The sequence below is a fragment of the Drosophila pseudoobscura genome, chromosome 2, assembly GCF_009870125.1.
Source record: "Drosophila pseudoobscura strain MV-25-SWS-2005 chromosome 2, UCI_Dpse_MV25, whole genome shotgun sequence".
Taxonomy (NCBI): Eukaryota; Metazoa; Arthropoda; class Insecta; order Diptera; family Drosophilidae; genus Drosophila; species Drosophila pseudoobscura.
In genome coordinates this window covers 25134313-25152848 of record NC_046679.1, presented here as the reverse complement: position 1 = coordinate 25152848, position 18536 = coordinate 25134313, and the positions used below count along the sequence as shown (strand labels likewise).

The following is an 18536-nucleotide window of genomic DNA, read 5'->3' as shown; positions in this document are numbered from 1 at the left end:
TACAAGAATAAAAAGAAGCAGAGCCAAGAACAAGAACAACGCAAAGCTGAATCATGCGCGAAAAATACAGAAAAGAAAAAAGCGCGATGAACTCGACCCTGGGATACCCGTTACCCAGAGATTTATTATTACGAAATAGTGAGATAAAAGTTTGCAATTAACTTTGATTTTTTTATTTAAATGACATGAAAGAAAATAAAAGAGTTTGCAGAGAGAACATTGCAGCCCGTGTCTGTACAGTAGTTCTGTTTTTTCCAGTTATTAATATTGCTATTAAACTATAAATCGGTAAAGTAGATATAGTAAATATTGGGTGCTTTTTGTGCAGATACTCATAAACATACAGGGTATCAAAAGCGAAAAGACAACGCAAGGCGAGCGGCGGCAGCGGCAGCAGAAAAAAGGGGGTGGGTGGACGGACGGACGGGTGAGGAGAGGAGAGAGAGGTTGAAAATGGAAAACATATAGAATTAACATACACATATAAACAGAGGTACAACAAGAAGGAGACGCAACTACGGCGGCGACAGCCGGCAGAGCAGACGAGGCGAGGAACGACGACGAATGGCGGCAGGCAGGCAGGCAGGCAAACGAAGAAGGCAGGGCGCCGCAACTTTTGAGGTTACGTTACGAAAAACTATGCGAAACGAAACGTTGTCGTCTGTGGGTCGGCTTGTTTATGAGGAGCCTCTCCTGGCCAGGCCACCCACCCCATAACATGGCCAGAGAGAGCCGTGCCGTGCCGAGCCGAGCAGAGCAGAGCTAGCAAGTGCAGCAGCAGTAGCATGCGAAAATCGCAGAAGTTGCCTCCCTCCGAGAGAGCTGCTGGGGCCCCTGGAAGACACACAAACACACACAGGAACAGTCACACGCACACATTTAATATAAAAACAAACATAAAGATAAACCGTAAAAGAGACATGTGAAAAACAAAGGCACGAGAACGAAACAGGAGCAGAGTGAGTGCGCAAAGGAGGGGGCGTGGCTGGCTCAGGGAGGATACAGCTGATGAATATTGAACTGAATTATTGAATATTCCATCAAGAAATTCATTATTTATTTCATCTTTTATTATTATACGGCTGTTAGACGGCGACCAATGTATTCTTATTGGGAAAAATTCGTGTACACAAATGCAAGCGTCCCCAGAGAGGGAGAGAGGATATTGAGAGAGCACTCGCTCGCACACACACACTGAAGAGAGCGCACAGTGCAAATGTAAGAAAAAAGAAGAAGCAGCCAAATGGCCGCCGCCGCCGCCGCTGCCGCTGCCAAGGAAGAAAATGATGGGACAAGGCGAATAATGAGGCGACACATCCAAGAAAACAGACAAATACACACGCACTGGCACACGAACGCACAATCGGAAAAATATTTCACTAAAATATAAAATATTCATTATATTCTGTTCCTCTTTAATGTGTGTTTGCAGTCGGAAATTGTGACCGCGCAGTCGGTAGCGACCCGGCCAAAAAATTTAATTGATTTTTACCTTTTGGGGAAAAACAATTTTGTTTCTTGCAGGTTTTTTTTTTGCAAACTATTTTTATACTTGTTTAAATATAAAAAGCGGTCTGGATACACACACTCTACACACACATGGCACGCTGTCGCCGCCGCCGTTGGTTGCCGCAGTCGAAAAGGAAACCCGATGATGACAATGTAAAAAGAGGCAGGAGGAAAAAATACGGGAATCGAATCGAACTCATTTTCTTTTTTTGGCACTTACACATGCACTTAAAAACCATTCACGACACGCTTAAGTTCTGTTAATGTGTGCTTTTGTATTTAATTTAAGTTATTTAAATTACAATTATTTACACAGGATGAAGAAGAAGAATACGGCTAAGAATTCTTCAACGTCGCGTCCGTCGCAGAACGATAATAAAAGCGAAATGCAAAGACACACAGGGCAAATACAACAACAAAAGAATAGAACCGCTGAGAGAACCAGAACCTGGTTCCAGAGAACCAGAGAACAGAGCATGTCCAACAAGAGAGCGAGAGCGTCAGATGAGAACGAGAGAAAGAGCAGACGGCGTTTTACATAGAATTGTTTAAATGTAATACTAATTTATGGTAAAACCACGGGAGGGAGAGTGAGTCGGGCGCTATTCTCACCCGATTTTGGGTTGGAAAGAACACTTACAAAATGAGGAAATTATCACAAATAAGCCAAATAAATTGCAGCATTTATTTTATTCTATTTTCTTACGAGTTCCTCTCAAAATCAATTAAAATCGGCCATGCATGGGCCATTCAAATTGTTTATACATTATTTATCAATCGATTTTAGGCATGCTAAATTTGATTAGACGCCAACGCCAGAGAACCACACACACATACATACACACACAATGGTGTTTGTTTTGTTTTTGTTTGCGGCGTTTTTTTATCAACTGCTTTGCGGCCGACAGCTACTTTTTTTTGCCATAAGCACGCGGCTTTTGCTGCTTGTTCTTTCCCGCACGCACGCACACACACACACACAGATTGTTTAGCATTGTTAATTTATCCTCTGTTTTGAATTTGTTTATATTCATTTTCAATATAATTCTGCTGCTGTTTTATGAATGCAATACTGTAACGCTATATATGGGGGTTATCTTTTTATATTATCGAATATATATTCTGTATTTTGCATATTCACACACCTTAGCTTATTTGAACAAAATTTACATATTACAAACTGCTTTATGTCCCGCTCGTTACACACGATTGAAATGAATGAAGCGGAGAGAACGATAAACAAAACCACCAAAGGAAAAACGCCAAAAAAGAGCCGTAACAGCTGTTTGTGAGTGTGGCCGCATATCGAAACCGGACCAATCGATAGCCATGCAAACGATAGTGCGTTTAAACGATAGTTTCTGGTGCTTCTGCCCGGTACTGTACTCCTTAGATTTTGAAATGAAATTAAATTTCGCCACCTTTTCAAATAACATTTCTAGCTCATGCTTTGATAACTCCAATATGTAATTCATCAGAATCCTTGCGACCGTGTCTCTCTTTTTCCGGCAGTCGCTCTGACGAACCAAGCCCGTAATAATTATATTATCAATAACCCGCCCATAATTTAAACACGACGTGTTCTAATACATATACATACATGTGTATTTTAATTTTTAAACGGTGTAGTCATTTCGACCAATTCTTAGTGAAAATTATAGAGGAAATACATTTTTTTTCTCACCTTTTCTTTCTTAGAAATAGGATGTATTGTGCATTTGCATTTTGAAACGATTGAAATACTTCAATGAAAGCAAATGGAATATGCAAAATAAATATACGGGGACAAACATTTCCGATTTCAAAATTTCTTAGCCCTATATATGTAAGTATTTATAGAGGGTTCTGTCCTGAATTGAGAGTGTGTGTGGGAGGGGGGCGGCGGCGGCGGAATGGAAAGTTTCTGGATCCTTTCCTGTATTATGTGATCTGTGGTGCCGAAGGTATTAATTCTTATGTTTGTTGTATGCCTAAAATTAATATAAATGTCGAGATGCTTAGGCAGTGCCTGATTCGGGACCTGCGGCATCGGACTCGCAATCAACGGTTTCGGCGGTATCATTGGCGGCCTCGCCGTCGCATGTCGACTTGGAGTCATCCTTCGAAGAGGCTGCACCTTCGTAAGCGTCATTAAAAGCGCGGGCGCGATCGGCTGGTTTCTTGCTTGCGGCATCATCATTGGAATCGTCTTCATCCTGGTCGTGGTTCAAGGCGCTGTGATTGGCTTTTGGGGGACGTCCGCGCGGCTTGGGAGCTCCCTCATTCAACGACTTGTTTGGTCCTGCAGGGCGTCCACGCTTCTTAACTACAGGGGAAGATGCAGCGGCAGCTGGTTTCTCAGGCTGCACGATCTGCTCCTCCACAGAGTCGTCATCTTCCTCTTCTTCTTCGTCATCGTCGTCCTCCTCCTCAACAGGCTTGTTGACTTTTGGACGACCTCGTGGACGACCAGTTGGCACATAAGCTTGCTTGTTCAATGCTGGACGACCGCGCTTCTTGGGTGGAGGTCCATCACCGGTCCATTCGGCTGCCGGGGCAGCGGGACGTTTCTCCACATGTGTTTTAGGCCTGCCCTGGCCGCGTCCGGTGCGCACAATATTCAGATTGACGGACCCAGTCGGAGGACGTCCCGGCGGGCGACGAACCTCTTCATCATCATCGTCGCTCTTCTCATCTAACAGCATATGGGAATTTAAATAAAGGGAAATCTTTCACAAACTAAGGCTTACCTTCGCTCTCACTGGGCTGATGCTTCCTGGGGCGGCCCAGCTTGCGCCGCTTGGACGATGTGGTCTTTGATTTAGCTGGGACCTCAGCATCGTAGTTGTTGATGCGTGGGCGACCGCGGCCCTTGGACGCCGGTTGGGGCGATGCCACAGTCTTTGCCACATTCTCATAGGAATCGTCATCACCATCACCATCCCCTTCACCCTCGCTCTCGCTTAGATTGATTGGTTTCTTTGACGGTCGGCCGCGCTGAGCCTTAGCACTCTTTGGTGGGCGACCACGCTTCTTCGGAATCGTGGCGGCGGCGTCCACCACGCTCGGACTTGCACCAGGGTTCTTTGGGGGCCTGCCGCGCTTCTTTACCGAAACCTCTTCCATGGCTGCTTTGCTGTTGCTGTTGCTGCTGCTGTTCGTGTTTTCTTGCGGCAAGACGTCTCTTCGCGGAATGCGCGCGCTCTCTCGGCTCTGCAGTGGCGTCCCCTACCAATACACACACACGCAAGCAAATTTCGCTTCTTTACGATTGCGTCTTTCACTGTGCGTCTTCGAATGGTTTAACTGGGAAATGAAAAACGCAAATAGTATTATCTGTGCACAAACATTTTCCAAAAAATTAATTCACTAAAATGCACTGCTCTCCTCAGGGAAAATTCTCAATTTTCTTAGCCGCTTTTATTTCCTTACCTCGCCGATTTTTCTTACGAGCACGCTTCACTATGGAGTCGGTTTTCTGTGTTTTCTATTTCCACTGTCTTCGCTCCCTATCGATATGCAGACGCAACTATCGCACGCGATTCAAGCAACTTGAGAAAATAATTTAATTTCAGACCAAGGGCGAAATTCGCTGAATTTAGCTAGATTTGACCTGAAATCCACTGGAAAATGCCTAAATGTCGAATTTCGCTAGTAGATTTTGCATTATAGTCTGCCGGCCGGCTTACAAAATTCAAGGTAGCAACCGATAAGAATTCGCGGCGATACAATAATGCGATAACTGGCAAAAACTTTTCAACAATTTATTCAAATCTTGAAACTATACTTTTCTTTTTTAAGGAACAGACAAATACTAATGCTTGGCAACCCAAGTTGATATTGAATAACCATACTCAAAAATGACTTTTAACAATCGAAACTTTTTCAAAGGCTTGCTACATAGGAATATATACGAATCCGAACGGATGGAGATTACGTGGGTCCCCTGGGAACAAATGTATCTACATAAAGGGGAAAACATATAAGACTGCAAAAATAGCTGTGATAATGGAGTCAATGTTTTTGTATGTTAAATGTATGCTTACTGTTCTGATATTTTGCCTGTTTGCTGTGTCCGTGGCTGATGGCCGTTGCAGAATGAACGTATTAATTAAAATTTCTATGTATTTCTATGCCTTTCAGCTGCATGAAATATGCGGAGAATTTGAATTATGAAGTGGAAAAAGTACTTACCTGGCCACCGAAATGCTGATTGTTGTTCATAATTATGATTTTCTCGAAAATTCCTTCGCCTCTTAGGGATTTGTGCGATAGATCGATATATCGCAGAAATAAACAATAATTTGTACAATTTTTCTGTATTACTTTTGCACCAATTCGAATACAAGAACTCCAATTTTGAAACTAATATTTCGTTACAATTCACTAAATTTCGAAAATAATATCGGATCAAAATATCGATGCCAGTTCCTCCGGTATTTTCAAATTTTTGTTCATCCCAACGAATCTCACTCAACACGCAACAAGTCCAGAACTCTGTTAAAATGAAAATACCCTTTGTTCTAATCAAGGATGCTCTTTACCGCAGGCAGCAGCAGAAAGTGAGTAAAATGAGCTGAAAAACCAGCAGTTTGATACCATCTCCTTTTGATCCAGCAAGGGAGGTCTTCGAGCAGCAAAAGGAATCCACCGAAACGGCAGGTGAAGGTACGATGATGCCACAGGAGCCAAAAGAAAAGATGGCGGTTGAAGTGCCGTGTTAGGAGGCTCTGCAGCTAGCCGACAAGCCAGTTGAAGACACAGGACACCTAAAAGTCACGTCGCAGAAAGCAGCTGAGCTGAAGCACCAGAATCACCTGATAATACCTGGTATCCTTCCAATCAAGACGAGATCGTCATGCTAGTAGAGGCTCTACTAGGCGTAATCCACATGACCAGGCTCTAACCCTTCCAAAATACCAATACAATAGAGTGCTAATGGTTGTAGAGGCAACACGGTAAGAGCTGCCACCAACAATGTCCGAAGTCAGTGACGCCAGCGACTGGAACAGCGATTGGTCCAGTCGTCTGCTTTCCAGCTGGATTCATAACGAGAAAGAACACTCGGGCAGTAGCGATTTGGAATAACATTGTAACCCAACCACACCAAGACCAGATGGCATTTATTGTATGTGAAATAGTACCTTTAACTATCCAATAATTTCAATAAAGCACATAGTTGTGTGGATGGTATCGATGCTACTGCGTCAGGTTGTGTCGTATCTGGAGCGGAGCACAGCATCGGACATCTGGGTTGGCTTGATTATTTGTAGACATAGCTGCTGCTTCAATTTGTGTGGAATCTGGAAAGGAAAACTTTTGAAGTGCGGTAAGCTCCTGGCACGTAAAACTGAGTCTGGTTTGGGATAAAAGACATGTTGGGAAGAAAATCCAAGGGATTGACTTTCTTTGCCATTGATTGGGCCTTGCAGCTCTTCTTGATAATATTTTAATAATTGTTGATAAAGGTTTTAAGTCCTCTTAAGTAAGAGTGTCCCTTACCATATCCTTCTCTGTATATGCGTTTTCTTAACGTTCTCGAATACCCCAATAAACAAGCGCCAGGCCAGGCACCGCAGTACAATGAGAAGACAGTGGGGATTACACACAACTGTTTATTTAATTGTTAAACAATAAATATACATATACTCGTATGTATTATCAGATTGTATTGTTGTACAAATATTGATTATTTTATATAGAGCCATACATTAATACATATATATATTTCATATTTCTGGCAAACGCCGATTCTTGAGTAACTCATTTAACGATTTATGTATGTATATTGCAAATTGTTAATCGAAGAGATATATTCGTGTATATATATATTTAATTGATGGCCTGCTCCACGGGCATGACAAGTTGAAGGTTTTTTTCTTTCTTTCTTATTTTTTTAGGAACACACTCTAGCACGCACACACACACGCGCACACGCACTCACATACACTAGAACAAAACTTAAGATTAGAAATTTAAAAAAGGATAAATTTACAATTGCGCAAATGATACAAAAAATGATGAAATATGAATAGGATAGTGGGTATAGGAGAAGGAATAGAAGTCGGATAGAACCTATGTATAAATACAAATTAATTACAGTATGCGGCTTGGGGCGGGCAGAGTAGAGTGCGGGAGGGAGCGTCTTCGAGTGTCCAAACAAATTGTTTCTTTCCTTCGGATACTTACAGTTTAAATCTTTTCTTTCTAAGTTTCTAAGTTATACGCTACGTACGCTACTACAAATCGAATAATGTTTGTTTTTTCTCGTTTCTTTATCATATAAAAACAAGTATTAGAACAACAAAAATATTAAATTAAAACAAAGACAATGGTGTAAAACTAATTGAATGGGAGAGGAGGGGATGGGACGCTGGGGAGTGCTGCTGTTGCTGCTGCTGCTGCTGCTACTGCCTTAGCTGGTAATCTTGTTTCGTGTGTTGCTTTTTGAATCTCATAAGTTTTGCAAGAATGACAATAATTTCGTTTCGTAGTTTTTATTCGATTCCAGATTACGCAGCGAGTGGCGCTCCTCGGGGAATACATGTAGATCGTACGGCTTGTTGGCCTTGTTCAGAGCACTGATAAGTCGGGAGGTGTGATAGAAGTGCACATTCTCATCGATCAGGCCATGAATCAGCAGCAGCCGATTGTCCCTGCAAGAGAACAAGAACAAGAACAGCCATTCAGCCCAACCATGTAATGTCATGTAACACCGACTGAGACAAGCACTCACTCTTCGGGGAAGGAGTTCACATAGTTGAGCACTGATCCGGCCGAGTATCCAGCCTCGTTGTGATGCGGCAGATCCATATAGCGTTCCGTGTAGCCCGTATCGTAATACTCCCAATTGGTAACCGGCGCCCCGGCAATGGCAACTTTGAAGATTTGCGGAAATTGCACCAGGCCCATCAGGCTGAGGTATCCACCTGAAAGCACCACAAATCACCACAAAGAAATCATTACAGACATTGCAGCCATGCCATTCGACTAAATTCAGTAGATAAAACAGCAACTTACCGTAGGACCAGCCGTGGATGGCCACACGCTCCATGTCGATGTAGCCCAGCTGGTCGGCCAGGATGCGCAAGGCATCGACCTGATCGGTGAGCTCCACCTGTCCCATCCGGCCGCGTATGTGGCTTTCGAAGCGCTTGCCACGGTGGCGAGACCCGCGCGAGTCAATACAGATCACGCAGTATCCCTGAGCGGCCAGCATGTGCATACGCAGCTGATGCTTTCCCTGCCAGACACACAGAATTTCAAATACATCAAAAATTTAATACGGCAATACGGCAGCCAAGGAACCCACCTTGAAGGTATTGTTCACGGTCTGCACTTCAGGCCCACCGTAGACATTGAGCACCGTGGGATACTTGACGCCCATCTCGAAGTTGTGGGGCTTATAGACCATGGCATAGACGATGTCACCCGATGGCAACTGCGGCCGAAAGATCTTCGGGCAATATTGTGGCTCCGGCTTGCCGCCCTCGTGCAGGTATCCCATCAGCGAGATCTGTATGCCGTTGACGCCGCCGTTCTGGCAGGTCTGGTTAACCCGCATCACCTTGCAGCTGGGCAATCTCTGGATGTTACAATAGACCAGCAGCATCAGCGAGCATTCCTATGGGGGACGAATGGCAAAACAAAGCAAGATATTAGAACGAGACAAAAGGAACCAGGAACTACGAGAGATCATGAGACGTACATCATCAAATTCTACGAGGTACGAGTACCCCGGTTCGGTCAGCAGGCGTATGTGCTCGGGTCTCTGCAGACTGACTACATAGAGATGCTTCTCCAGGGGGGTGTCGCGCAGACCCACAAAGTAGACCAATTGATTTGGCTTATCCACCCAGATATTCCTGGCCAGCACCTCCCATTCACCGCTGGTTAGCGCCACCTTGTTGATGATGCGCGGCTGGAGGGCAGACTGCTCAACAAAGCTGGGCTGTGGCTGCTGCTGCTGCTGGGGAGCAGGTGTGCCAGCATCGGACTGGCCATTGGCATTGGTCAGAACCAGACTGGATGTGACGAGATACAGATGCCGGAAGCCAGTCTCCTCGGAGGCCCACACATAAGTGACACTAGTGTCGCTGACGTCGAGGATGCACAGCATGTCGTGGACATTGATCCAGCTCTCCGATTGCTCCGTGTAGATCACCTGCAGCGGCGTGATGGTGCGACTGTAGAGGCTGCGCCAGCTGTGGTCCCCAATGGAGTCTGTCGGCGTGGACACCTGGCTGCTGTACGACTCGCAGAAGTTGTCCAGCGGTATGAGGAACAGGTCAAGCCTCTGCTGCTTCCTGTCCAGTCCCTGGACCCAAACGCTGTAGGCGAATAAAAAGTGAAGGATGAGTGCCCTAGGATTATCCAAATCTACTCACTAGTTGGCGTCTGGTGTCCAACCGACGCGGACAATGTACTCCAGCCAACTGAAGACGGCCAGTAGGGAGTAGGGCAGGTCCTTGATGCAAATCTCGCTGATCTGCAGCGACTCGTTCAGTACGAACTGAACGAGCTTGAGCTTGGACTTGGCATTGGTGCTGCCACTGCGTGGGAAACGATACTCATCCACCCGGCCATGGACGGCCGTCGACGAGGGAAACGTGTACAGGGAGACCTCCGTTTCGTCCACCTCCTCGTACACAATGCGGTAGATGCCATCGTCAGAGTGCGGCTGCCACCAGAAGCCCTGATAGCGGCTAAACTCTTCTTGCATCACATACGAAGGAACTCCGGCACTCAGCGCATCGTCTGGGTAGGAGTGGCGGCCGCAGCTTGTGTACGTGAGACGCTTCTCGTGCCCGCTGAGCGTGTGGGTGACAAAGAGGTCGCAGTCACTGATGTACGCAATCATGTCAGAGTTTTGTGGACAAATCTGCGGATCCAAAGCGGTCCACTGCGGGCAGGTGCGTAGCTGTGTGGGAAACAGCAGGCCAGACTAGTCGGGGGGTTGGAGGATGTTAGAGATTGGAAAGAGATTCATTGATGCTGCTTACATTGTAGCCCGTGTCCAGACACTGATACAGATCGTTGAAGCAGGGAAACACGAGCTTGCCGGAGGGCTTGTGCAGCTCGTAGCATGTGATGCCCCAGGTGGAGAGGCGCTTGCGCTCTTGCAGCAGCTGGAACTCCCTGGCGTAGGGACAAGAGCTGCCACTTGTGCTGGTGCTTGTGCTGCTCCCATGGGCACTGGGTATGGGCTGTTGCAAAAGTGGATTCCACGACAATCTACAACAAAATTAAACCAGATTAAGCTACAGACCAGGAAACGGACCAGAAAGTGGAGCATTCCTACTTGGGTCTATGCGCGGAGCCAAAGTGAAAGGTCGGCTGGCTTGATCCGCCGGTTGGGGATCCTGCAGCGGTGGTGGGAATGCCGACGTTGGAGTCGCCATCCAGACGCTGTATTACCAGCTGCTGCTCGTCCTGCTGCTGCATATTGATGTCGGCAAAGAGCAAGGTCGTCTCCCAGTTCTGGGGCGGCGAGCCGACGAAGTAGCAACGGGCTCGACCATCCGACAGATGGCGGAACTGGACGTTGGTGGGCACCATCGAGGACAGAGTGGAGAGCTTCTTGCGCATCTCCTGAACGATTATCTTGTTCTCTGCCCAGCTTTTGGATGGTGTGGGCGCTGCAATGTGTCCATCGTTGTCCACGGCGTCGTCTTCGTCTTCCTCGCAATCGTCGCAGTCCTCGTCATCATCCCCGCCCAGACCATGGGGTGGCGTTCCGCTGGTGGGGGAGCTCAGGTGATTTGTGATCACTGAGGCGGCAGCCACGACCACCTCGGTTGTGGTCGCGGTGGCAGCCGCAGCAGCCGCTTGTATCGGCGAAGTTATCGAGTTGAGGGCGCTGCCGATCGAGGAGTAAAACGCATTCGCCGTCGTTCCCAGCGATCCCATGCTGGTCAGGCTGGCAATGGAATGCGTCGATCCCGGAGTACTGGCCGCACTCTGGCTGCTCCGATCCATCAGGCTCATCGAGCTGGTCCCGCCTGCCACACTGACGGCCGTGGAGACGCGGGACGTGAACCCGTCCAGGAGATTCACAAAGGAGGTGGCAGCGGCATTCGTTATGCTGTGGCTGCGGTGGTGTCCGCTGTTGTTGTTGTTCCTGCCGTGTGGCAAAGGATCTGTTTCAATGCCCATTAGGGTGCTTGTGCTGTTTGCGTTGGGTCCGCCGCCGAGATTCACATTCAACGGTGGACTCGGGGACGAGGCCAGCCGAGTGCGTTGCTGTTGCGCCGTCTGGGATCTACTCCCAGTTGTCTCCATCCTCACTGACTCTTCTCCGGGTGCTCTCTAGTGCTGCAATTCCAAAATTTGACCCAATTTAAGCAGCTCCGACCACGTACACACCACAGCCACACAGAAATGCTGGCCCTCTTCCGATTTTTTAAATTCTCACTAGCGCACGCACACACGTGCACGGAACACACGAACACAATAACACTCACACACTCACAGACACCGAACGCTCCTCACACGCTGGCTGGCAGTGCTGATGGTTTGTTTATATTTTGCTTAACATTCGCCTTAACGCAGCAGCTCTGGGCTCGAATCGAAGAGATTTTCTTAACTGGATCGCATAGCATTTGTTTCGTTGTCTCGTCTTGTATTTTCCACACTCATGCTGGCTCGGCTTTTTCTTCTTCCTTTCTTTTTCTGTCTTGTCTTTCTGCTCTGCTCTTCGTAGTCGTCTGTATATTGTTGTTGTTTTTTTTATATCTTCTCTTTTGCAAAAAGGAAAAAGTGAAAGTCGCACCGTGCGACGGCGTTTACGGCCTAGCTAAAGCGCTGGCGTTCAGAGTTCTATTCAGATGCACCGAGTTGAATGCTGGCTATTTTTTTTACTTAATTTAATTATATTTATTTAATTATTTTGGTTCGGCCAGGTAAATTAAAACAATGAATGATATCCCGGTGGTATTTTTTCAAATTTAAGCTTGGCCACATTATCCGGCCGATTTTTATATAGCGATATCTCGATACAACGATAGTTCCAAGTGCAACGTCTTTTATGGTCATATGAAATTAGACTGCTAACTTTGGTGAGAAAAGAGCCGATAGCATGACAGACAAAAACCGAAATTAGTTTTCGTAGCCGTCTCCAGGCACATTTACCGGCTAGGGTATCAGTCGAAGAACCGAAGCACTTTTTGTGGCAAAACGATGGCACACTAACCAGGCAGCAAAATTGTATCTACAAGGTATAACAATCGGTTATATCTGGAGAGTCAAGATGCTTTTATCATGAGGCTGTCTCTGTTTTTGCAGTTAATCAGTTCGGAGTTCTAATTTCAAATGTCCAATACAATAATTTGAGTTTTGTCATTGCATTGCTCAACCACATTGCAGACTGAGCGAAATCGAATGTAAGAACACCCTCAACGGGTATGCTATTTTAATGATACAATCAAAAATATTATTCGTTTCGAATAGTAAACGAATCAAATGTAAATTCTTGCAATATATTGGTGGTGCCAAAAATACACTTGTCAATCCGACTCGTGGGGCTGCCAGTGTGCTCTAGCCAGAGACGCCTGCAGGGAGAATATTTAAGTATTGGTATGTACGTAGTTTGCGGCTTTTTCCGCATACATTGCCTCAAATGCTGGTTCATAGCCCTGGATTTGGCCCGTGAAAGTATTGCGTGGGGTGTTCATGCACCAACCCCGCACCCCTAGCTTCTCAGCCCTTCGCATCGTATACTTTAGTAAAATAGTAAATCAGTAAAAAAAGCGAATGTAACTATTTTACCAATGTGAATGCCATTGATCGGAATCTTACCATTCGAAAGGAGACCCCTGCAAAGGAACTGACTTTGGTTGTGTTCTAATATTGCGGATGTGTTGGCTTTAGCTCACCTTGCACAATACCGAATATTTCAAATTGGCAATCTAATATCTTTTGAATCAACTGTGCAGCTGGTTGCGCTGGTTTCGGCTTCACCTCTAGCGTAGTTTGTGTGGTCACATTCTTAGTTGATTTTGGTTCTTCCTCAGCTATCTTTTTGCTCCTTTTCGGATCTGTTTGTGTTTCCTTAGACGACATATTTCACAAACGAGTGTTTTCTACTCGGCTACTACGTGGGACGCTGTTGCGTGGAGTAAATCGGTTACTATAGAGGTGCGAACGGTAACTGTAGAAACTCCTACTCACCCAATATGTGAGTGGTAGCTAAAAGCACAGACCACATCCTGGCCAGCATAGGACCGGCATTTGGTGATCGATCAGCTTCCTCTACTGAGATTGGCCTTCTTCTAGCTTGTGCTGCCGCCTAAATCCTATAGGTTTTGAAAAGTCAAATATGTACTGATTATTCGAAAGGCCTACCGATTTAGCGGGCTAGCTTAAGGATGAGGCAACAATGGGCCAGACTCATGTGCGCAACATTCGGCATACACTTCGCCAATTCATTTTTCCCGGGTCTCAACGAGCTATTTTGAGACCCACAATAAACCGTTGATAAAGTGGGATTCAATGAGTCCGGACTTAAATCAAATTGAAGTTCTGTGGGGCTTCTTTGCAGCCAAAGTTTATGCCTACACAAGGCAGGACTTGAAGGACTTAAAACAAGCGATCGTTGCTGAATGGGACAATAGTGAGGTAGGTTCAATTCCCCGTAGGCAATAGAAACGACTATCCTCTTTCGTTTTTTTGCTTTGACCTCGTTCGCTAAAACCTCTTTATACGCAAAATGCAATAAAAGCAAGTGTTTAAAATAAACCAGTCAATTAGAAAATAGATTCACTAATCGGATACAATTATGTGGGCATGGCTGTGGGTTCTATATAGCTAGTAATATTCCACGGAATATCAAAAACGAGCAATATGTAAAATAGAACTTGAATGTGTCAGTATATTGACGGTATATTTTGGTATATTTCTGAGGGTCGGATGGTTTGTTTTAACGATAAATTCGCGGTTACACTGGAATAGAAGCAAGCACCCGTACCCCCGACACAAACAAATATTTTTTGCACTAGCCTGAAGAACGAACAATGCATACAGTTTACGCCCTGCTCAAGAACAAACTGAGCGATGTTCATCCTTTGCACAACATCGATCTGGAGCAAAACGTGGCCTACTTGAAGACAATCGTCACAAAGGAGCTTCAACTGCAGTACGATGCCAGCGAATTGGGTGAGTGACCGACACGGCGTTGCACATAACGACGCATACGCATTGCGCATCGCCATTAAGATTGTGCTCACTCATCATCTACGCATCTACCTTGCCTTACACATTGCGATCTGCCCCAATCTGCAGAAATCTGCCATCATGGCCAAGTACTCGACGATGTGCAGACTCTTAGCAAGGCTATCAAACCGAATGCCGTGATCCACTGCTTCCGAAAAACGACGCGTTACACGCCGTATGTTCCGCCAGCGGCATCCGAGATCAACACGAAGCTCATACAGGAGCTCTTCTCCCTGACCTCGCACCTGCAGGTCAGTGTCAGCTGCAGATTCAACATTCTGCAAACGATCCTGGCCGAGTATCCGGAATTTCGTCGCAACCTGGGTGCACAGGCCCTGATTCGCGACTCTGTGCTGTTCAACATGTTGCACGAGCCGGAGGTGGTGCAGAATCTGGTGCGCGAATATCCCCTGATCTGCGACGCGGCCCCTTTCATCGTGGAAACCATACGCAAGGAGCTGGCTCGGAACAGCTCCGCCACCCAATGTAAGTCAATTCTTTTTCCCTTGTGCTTTTTTCTGACGATCAATCTCACTCTTCAATGACCGTAGTTCAAGAGCAGGCGGCCTCCGAGTCCACCACCTCGTCGGAGGAGGAGAACTCCCTGGGCGCCGGAAGCAGCAGCAGCGGAAGCAGTGGAATGGTGGCCGCCGCCGCTAATCGTCGCGATGAGCTGGCCAATATCCGGCAGATCAGCCGTCAGCAACTGGCCAATGCTCTAGCCAATGTAACCTCGTTTAATTCGCTGTCGAACATCGCCCAGCGGAACGCGGATGAAGCCCAGCAGGGCGATGAGAGGCCACGCACCACCTCGGCCCCCATTGCCGGTAGTAGTAGTAGCAATTCTGCTCTAGGAGCTAGCGGCAGCAGTTCCATTTCCTCGGAGCTGTTTCGCAATGAGCTGGCCAGGGCTTTTCAGTCGCTGGCCCAGCAGCCAGCGGAGAGCATGGAAGTAGAGGCCTCTGCAGGAGCCGAGGCATCGACCGACGATGTAGACGACGACGACGACGCGGCTGGTGGAGACGACAGCGATGTCCTGCCTCGGTGCTATCGCCGTCATCGCTTCACCGAGCAGCTGCGCACTATGGCCGCGATGGGCTTCATCAATCACACACAGAACGTCAACTATCTGACCATGGCCGATGGCAACGTGGAGCATGCCATCAATCTGCTGATGCTGGGCATGAATTGAGTCGCACAAACAACTTGTGTATACTTTATGAACTTATATATATATTTATTCTGGTATTTCTGCAAGTGCTGCTACTGCTTCGATGATGTTATAGAAATACCTTTAGGCGCTGCTTAGCATTAGCTTTCTTTGATGTGCCCTCTTCTCTGTAAACTGCCGCGCACTCTCTCAACTTATGCAAAGAATATCTCACGAGAATTAAAAAAACACATTCAACAGAGCCTGGCGTCTATCGGGTTGCGGGCGGCTTGGAATATGGATGCGGATGGTTAGATTTTCAAATTAACTAATTGATTAAATAGTCCAGCGCCTTGTCCTTATTGTTGTCGAACTTTAGAAGCGCCGCCGAGATTTTCGTTTCGTCGAAGCCGAGATCCATTAGTTCGCCCAGGGGGATGAGGTGTTCGATTATCTGCGAAGGATAGAAGGAGATTAGTGCTGGGGAGGATTCTAACACTCATCGTCCGCACCTTCTTGTCGTCGATGCCACACAGACTGACGACCTTGGCGACACGCTCCAGAGGAAATCCCATGCTGCTAATGCGTTTTACTAGTTTCTGTGCCGGCCCAGCCAGCTCTCCAAAGGTGTGGTTGTCCATCTTCTCCGTCTGCTCCAGTCGCTGTGGCGAAGTCAATGGGAGATGTGGCTTCTGCTGCTCCTCATTGTGACTGTGTAGGCGGGTGCGGCGTTTTTCCGCCTGCTGCAGCTCTGTTTTCAGCTCTCGCAGGATGTCGGGAACACTCTTCGACTTGGTGGCCGCCTCTGCCTCCGCCTGGCTCAGAGCCAAGACAGATGGCGACGGCATCACATGGTTGGGCGTGCCAAAGCCATTAGCGTAATAGTTATTCTGATTGTGGTAGAGCTGCTGCTGTTGGGGATAGTAGGGATGGCTATAGCCTTGCATATGGTACACCTGAAATGTCAATCCATGATATAGACTTTGTGTGACACTCGGTAACGGTAGTTTTCTTACCTGGAAGTGCGCCTGCTCCTGATTCTGCTGCGGCTGGGACTGCGTCTGCTGCTGCTGCGAAACGCTATAAAGAGGCGTCTGATAGAGGGACGTGTTTACAGTTTGCGCCTGGCCACTGGCTGGAATGTTGTTACTATCTTCATGCTTGTAGGCATTGTCATCATCACAGTGAACATGGAAATTGACGCTGTCGAGCGTCGCTTTGGTTTCCGCCAACGTCGTTACGGTCAACGCAGCAGGAGCTGGCATCGTTTTCTGCTCTTGATCCTGCTTCACATCCTCCTCCTGGTCCTGCTCCTGCTCCCCCTTCTCAACCTGTTCCGCTTGCAGCTGGAGCTGCCGTTGCTCCTTCTGCTCTTGGAGCTTGGTCTGATGCAGCACCTGCGCGAGGACATCCAAATCGTTGATGGTCTTCAATTCAATATTATCAAAGGGCGTTGAGTTCATATTGTACTCGAAGTCGGCATAGTTAAGCGAGCTGTTACGCTTGTGCAAAGTCTGAGCGATGGCCACTGGCGCCGTGCTTAGGATCGTCGGCTGCAAAATGTTGTGAAAATTGCACAAGATTATTGACTTTGGTTCGTGGGAGTCGTGTGACTCAGATTGTTCCGGCTCTAGCTGGTGTGGCTGCCGCGGAGGCGGCTGTTGTTTGTTTTCCTCCACCACCTCCACCTTCTCCTCGTCATCGGATGATGACAAATCGTCGGCACTGGGGTAGTCGACAGCTCCGAGCATTTCCTTCTGCTTGGCCTCCACCTCGCGCTGACGCTCCACCTTGCGTCGCTCCTGGCGCTTTTCCCGGTCCTTCCTCTGCTGCTGGCGTAGCTGATGCCAACGGTGCGCCTTGTCCAGAACAGCGCGCTCCAGTTGGAAGTCATAGTGGTAGTCAGGCTGATCTTCGTAGAAGTTTTCTTTGTATTGTCCCAATCGGTTCACAGTCGTTTGTGGCAGCTGGTAAACGGGTGGCGGAGGTTTATAGCGTTCAACTATCTTGACCGGGACATCGTCCATGTTATGTTAACGCATTTACAGCGAATTTTGTTAATTTAATGAGCCAACTTCCCTTCTACGCGTTTTTTTTTCTTTCTTTTCTTTTGTTGTTGCACAAACCAACAGCGATGGCCGATTGCCAGTCATCAGTTACAGCTCTTCTCCCGATAGTTTGAATGTATCGTTGTCTTGCTAAATATTTGTTTGAAATTATGGGGAAATACGAATGATTTCGTGCGAGAGGTGGTCTCTCAAACCAGTTGGGCTAATTTTTTCTCTCGGAATTCTACATGTCCGCGTCAACAGTGTTGCAATTAGGACAATACACTTTAGTCAAATTTGAACTTCTGCCGCTCCTTGTTTCAATAGATATGTTCCGATATGTATCGATGGTTATGACTCATATCCAGTGTTACCAAATCAGCTATTATAGCTAGTTTTTGGATATTTTTCAAGTTTGATTGCTAATTTGCTTTTGCATATGGTTATATAGCTATTGGCCGTCTTGGGCTGAAGTTTTCACGTCTTACCCCAGGTCAACATAGGTAAATCCAAGGTCAGGAATAGGATGGCCATTTAATAATGGAATATATTTAAATTATTTACAGATACTTGTTGCGCAGGCAATGCCTAAATACATTTGGTACAATGGTACAATAAGTCCGATAATAAGCTATAGGTCC

At 46.8% G+C, this 18536-nt stretch overlaps 6 protein-coding genes and 1 long non-coding RNA gene across 8 annotated transcripts in view; 2 read left to right on the top strand and 5 right to left on the bottom strand.

The window, feature by feature from the left end:
* Nucleotides 1–2781, bottom strand: part of pum (pumilio) — a 210966-nt gene extending 208185 nt beyond the window's left edge. Inside the window, exon 1 of one of the 2 annotated variants that reach the window (XM_033385976.1) lies at nucleotides 2655–2781. The gene's annotated coding sequence lies outside the window, so the exon portion shown is untranslated. Of the gene's footprint in view, nucleotides 1–1729; nucleotides 1935–2654 lie in introns of those variants that run through there. The other variant, XM_033385977.1, reaches the window with a different exon arrangement.
* LOC26534360 (uncharacterized) lies at nucleotides 555–1896 on the top strand. Its single transcript, XR_004471158.1, has 2 exons — nucleotides 555–959; nucleotides 1090–1896. It is a non-coding gene; the product is annotated as an uncharacterized lncRNA (long non-coding RNA).
* Nucleotides 2782–3122: 341 nt separating the features above from the next.
* D1 (D1 chromosomal protein) lies at nucleotides 3123–5257 on the bottom strand. The gene is made up of 3 exons (XM_001359553.5): nucleotides 4921–5257; nucleotides 4239–4794; nucleotides 3123–4183 (listed from the first exon to the last, which is right to left on the bottom strand). The coding sequence occupies exons 2-3, from the start codon at nucleotides 4612–4614 to the stop codon at nucleotides 3507–3509; spliced, it is 1053 nt and encodes a 350-aa protein (XP_001359590.2). The 5' UTR covers nucleotides 4615–4794; nucleotides 4921–5257; the 3' UTR covers nucleotides 3123–3506.
* Nucleotides 5258–7376: 2119 nt separating this feature from the next.
* LOC4802725 (dipeptidyl peptidase 9) lies at nucleotides 7377–11878 on the bottom strand. Its single transcript, XM_003736753.3, has 8 exons — nucleotides 10790–11878; nucleotides 10491–10722; nucleotides 9876–10432; nucleotides 9197–9818; nucleotides 8801–9112; nucleotides 8509–8731; nucleotides 8225–8417; nucleotides 7377–8144 (listed from the first exon to the last, which is right to left on the bottom strand). Exons 1-8 carry the CDS (start codon nucleotides 11767–11769, stop codon nucleotides 7943–7945), a joined length of 3321 nt encoding a protein of 1106 aa, XP_003736801.2. The 5' UTR covers nucleotides 11770–11878; the 3' UTR covers nucleotides 7377–7942.
* Nucleotides 11879–12192: 314 nt separating this feature from the next.
* LOC6897763 (acylphosphatase-2) lies at nucleotides 12193–13660 on the bottom strand. Its single transcript, XM_003736752.3, has 4 exons — nucleotides 13362–13660; nucleotides 13285–13301; nucleotides 13096–13205; nucleotides 12193–13037 (listed from the first exon to the last, which is right to left on the bottom strand). Exons 1-4 carry the CDS (start codon nucleotides 13546–13548, stop codon nucleotides 12920–12922), a joined length of 432 nt encoding a protein of 143 aa, XP_003736800.3. The 5' UTR covers nucleotides 13549–13660; the 3' UTR covers nucleotides 12193–12919.
* Nucleotides 13661–14404: 744 nt separating this feature from the next.
* Nucleotides 14405–16109, top strand: LOC4802723 (uncharacterized). The gene is made up of 3 exons (XM_001359551.5): nucleotides 14405–14640; nucleotides 14767–15183; nucleotides 15249–16109. The coding sequence occupies exons 1-3, from the start codon at nucleotides 14499–14501 to the stop codon at nucleotides 15887–15889; spliced, it is 1200 nt and encodes a 399-aa protein (XP_001359588.2). The 5' UTR covers nucleotides 14405–14498; the 3' UTR covers nucleotides 15890–16109.
* Nucleotides 15911–18026, bottom strand: LOC4802722 (putative uncharacterized protein DDB_G0271606). Its single transcript, XM_001359550.4, has 3 exons — nucleotides 16864–18026; nucleotides 16360–16803; nucleotides 15911–16301 (listed from the first exon to the last, which is right to left on the bottom strand). Exons 1-3 carry the CDS (start codon nucleotides 17872–17874, stop codon nucleotides 16176–16178), a joined length of 1581 nt encoding a protein of 526 aa, XP_001359587.3. The 5' UTR covers nucleotides 17875–18026; the 3' UTR covers nucleotides 15911–16175.
* Nucleotides 18027–18536: the final 510 nt, after the last annotated feature.

What these genes read in the sequence shown, in the direction of transcription:
- D1 (XM_001359553.5), bottom strand. Translation starts at nt 4,614, where the DNA reads ATGGAAGAGGTTTCGGTAAAGAAGCGCGGCAGGCCCCCAAAGAACCCT. An exon ending in TCAGCCCAGTGAGAGCGAAG is followed by an intron (nt 4,184 to 4,238) that starts GTAAGCCTTAGT and finishes ATATGCTGTTAG; the next exon opens with ATGAGAAGAGCGACGATGAT.
- LOC4802725 (XM_003736753.3), bottom strand. Translation starts at nt 11,769, where the DNA reads ATGGAGACAACTGGGAGTAGATCCCAGACGGCGCAACAGCAACGCACT. An exon ending in ACCTCGTAGAATTTGATGAT is followed by an intron (nt 9,113 to 9,196) that starts GTACGTCTCATG and finishes CGTCCCCCATAG; the next exon opens with GAATGCTCGCTGATGCTGCT. An exon ending in GTGAACTCCTTCCCCGAAGA is followed by an intron (nt 8,145 to 8,224) that starts GTGAGTGCTTGT and finishes GTTCTCTTGCAG; the next exon opens with GGACAATCGGCTGCTGCTGA.
- LOC6897763 (XM_003736752.3), bottom strand. Translation starts at nt 13,548, where the DNA reads ATGTCGTCTAAGGAAACACAAACAGATCCGAAAAGGAGCAAAAAGATA. An exon ending in GAACCAGCATTTGAGGCAAT is followed by an intron (nt 13,038 to 13,095) that starts GTATGCGGAAAA and finishes TTCTCCCTGCAG; the next exon opens with GCGTCTCTGGCTAGAGCACA.
- LOC4802723 (XM_001359551.5), top strand. Translation starts at nt 14,499, where the DNA reads ATGCATACAGTTTACGCCCTGCTCAAGAACAAACTGAGCGATGTTCAT. An exon ending in GTACGATGCCAGCGAATTGG is followed by an intron (nt 14,641 to 14,766) that starts GTGAGTGACCGA and finishes CCCAATCTGCAG; the next exon opens with AAATCTGCCATCATGGCCAA. An exon ending in GAACAGCTCCGCCACCCAAT is followed by an intron (nt 15,184 to 15,248) that starts GTAAGTCAATTC and finishes CAATGACCGTAG; the next exon opens with TTCAAGAGCAGGCGGCCTCC.
- LOC4802722 (XM_001359550.4), bottom strand. Translation starts at nt 17,874, where the DNA reads ATGGACGATGTCCCGGTCAAGATAGTTGAACGCTATAAACCTCCGCCA. An exon ending in AGGAGCAGGCGCACTTCCAG is followed by an intron (nt 16,804 to 16,863) that starts GTAAGAAAACTA and finishes TTGACATTTCAG; the next exon opens with GTGTACCATATGCAAGGCTA. An exon ending in GTGGCATCGACGACAAGAAG is followed by an intron (nt 16,302 to 16,359) that starts GTGCGGACGATG and finishes TATCCTTCGCAG; the next exon opens with ATAATCGAACACCTCATCCC.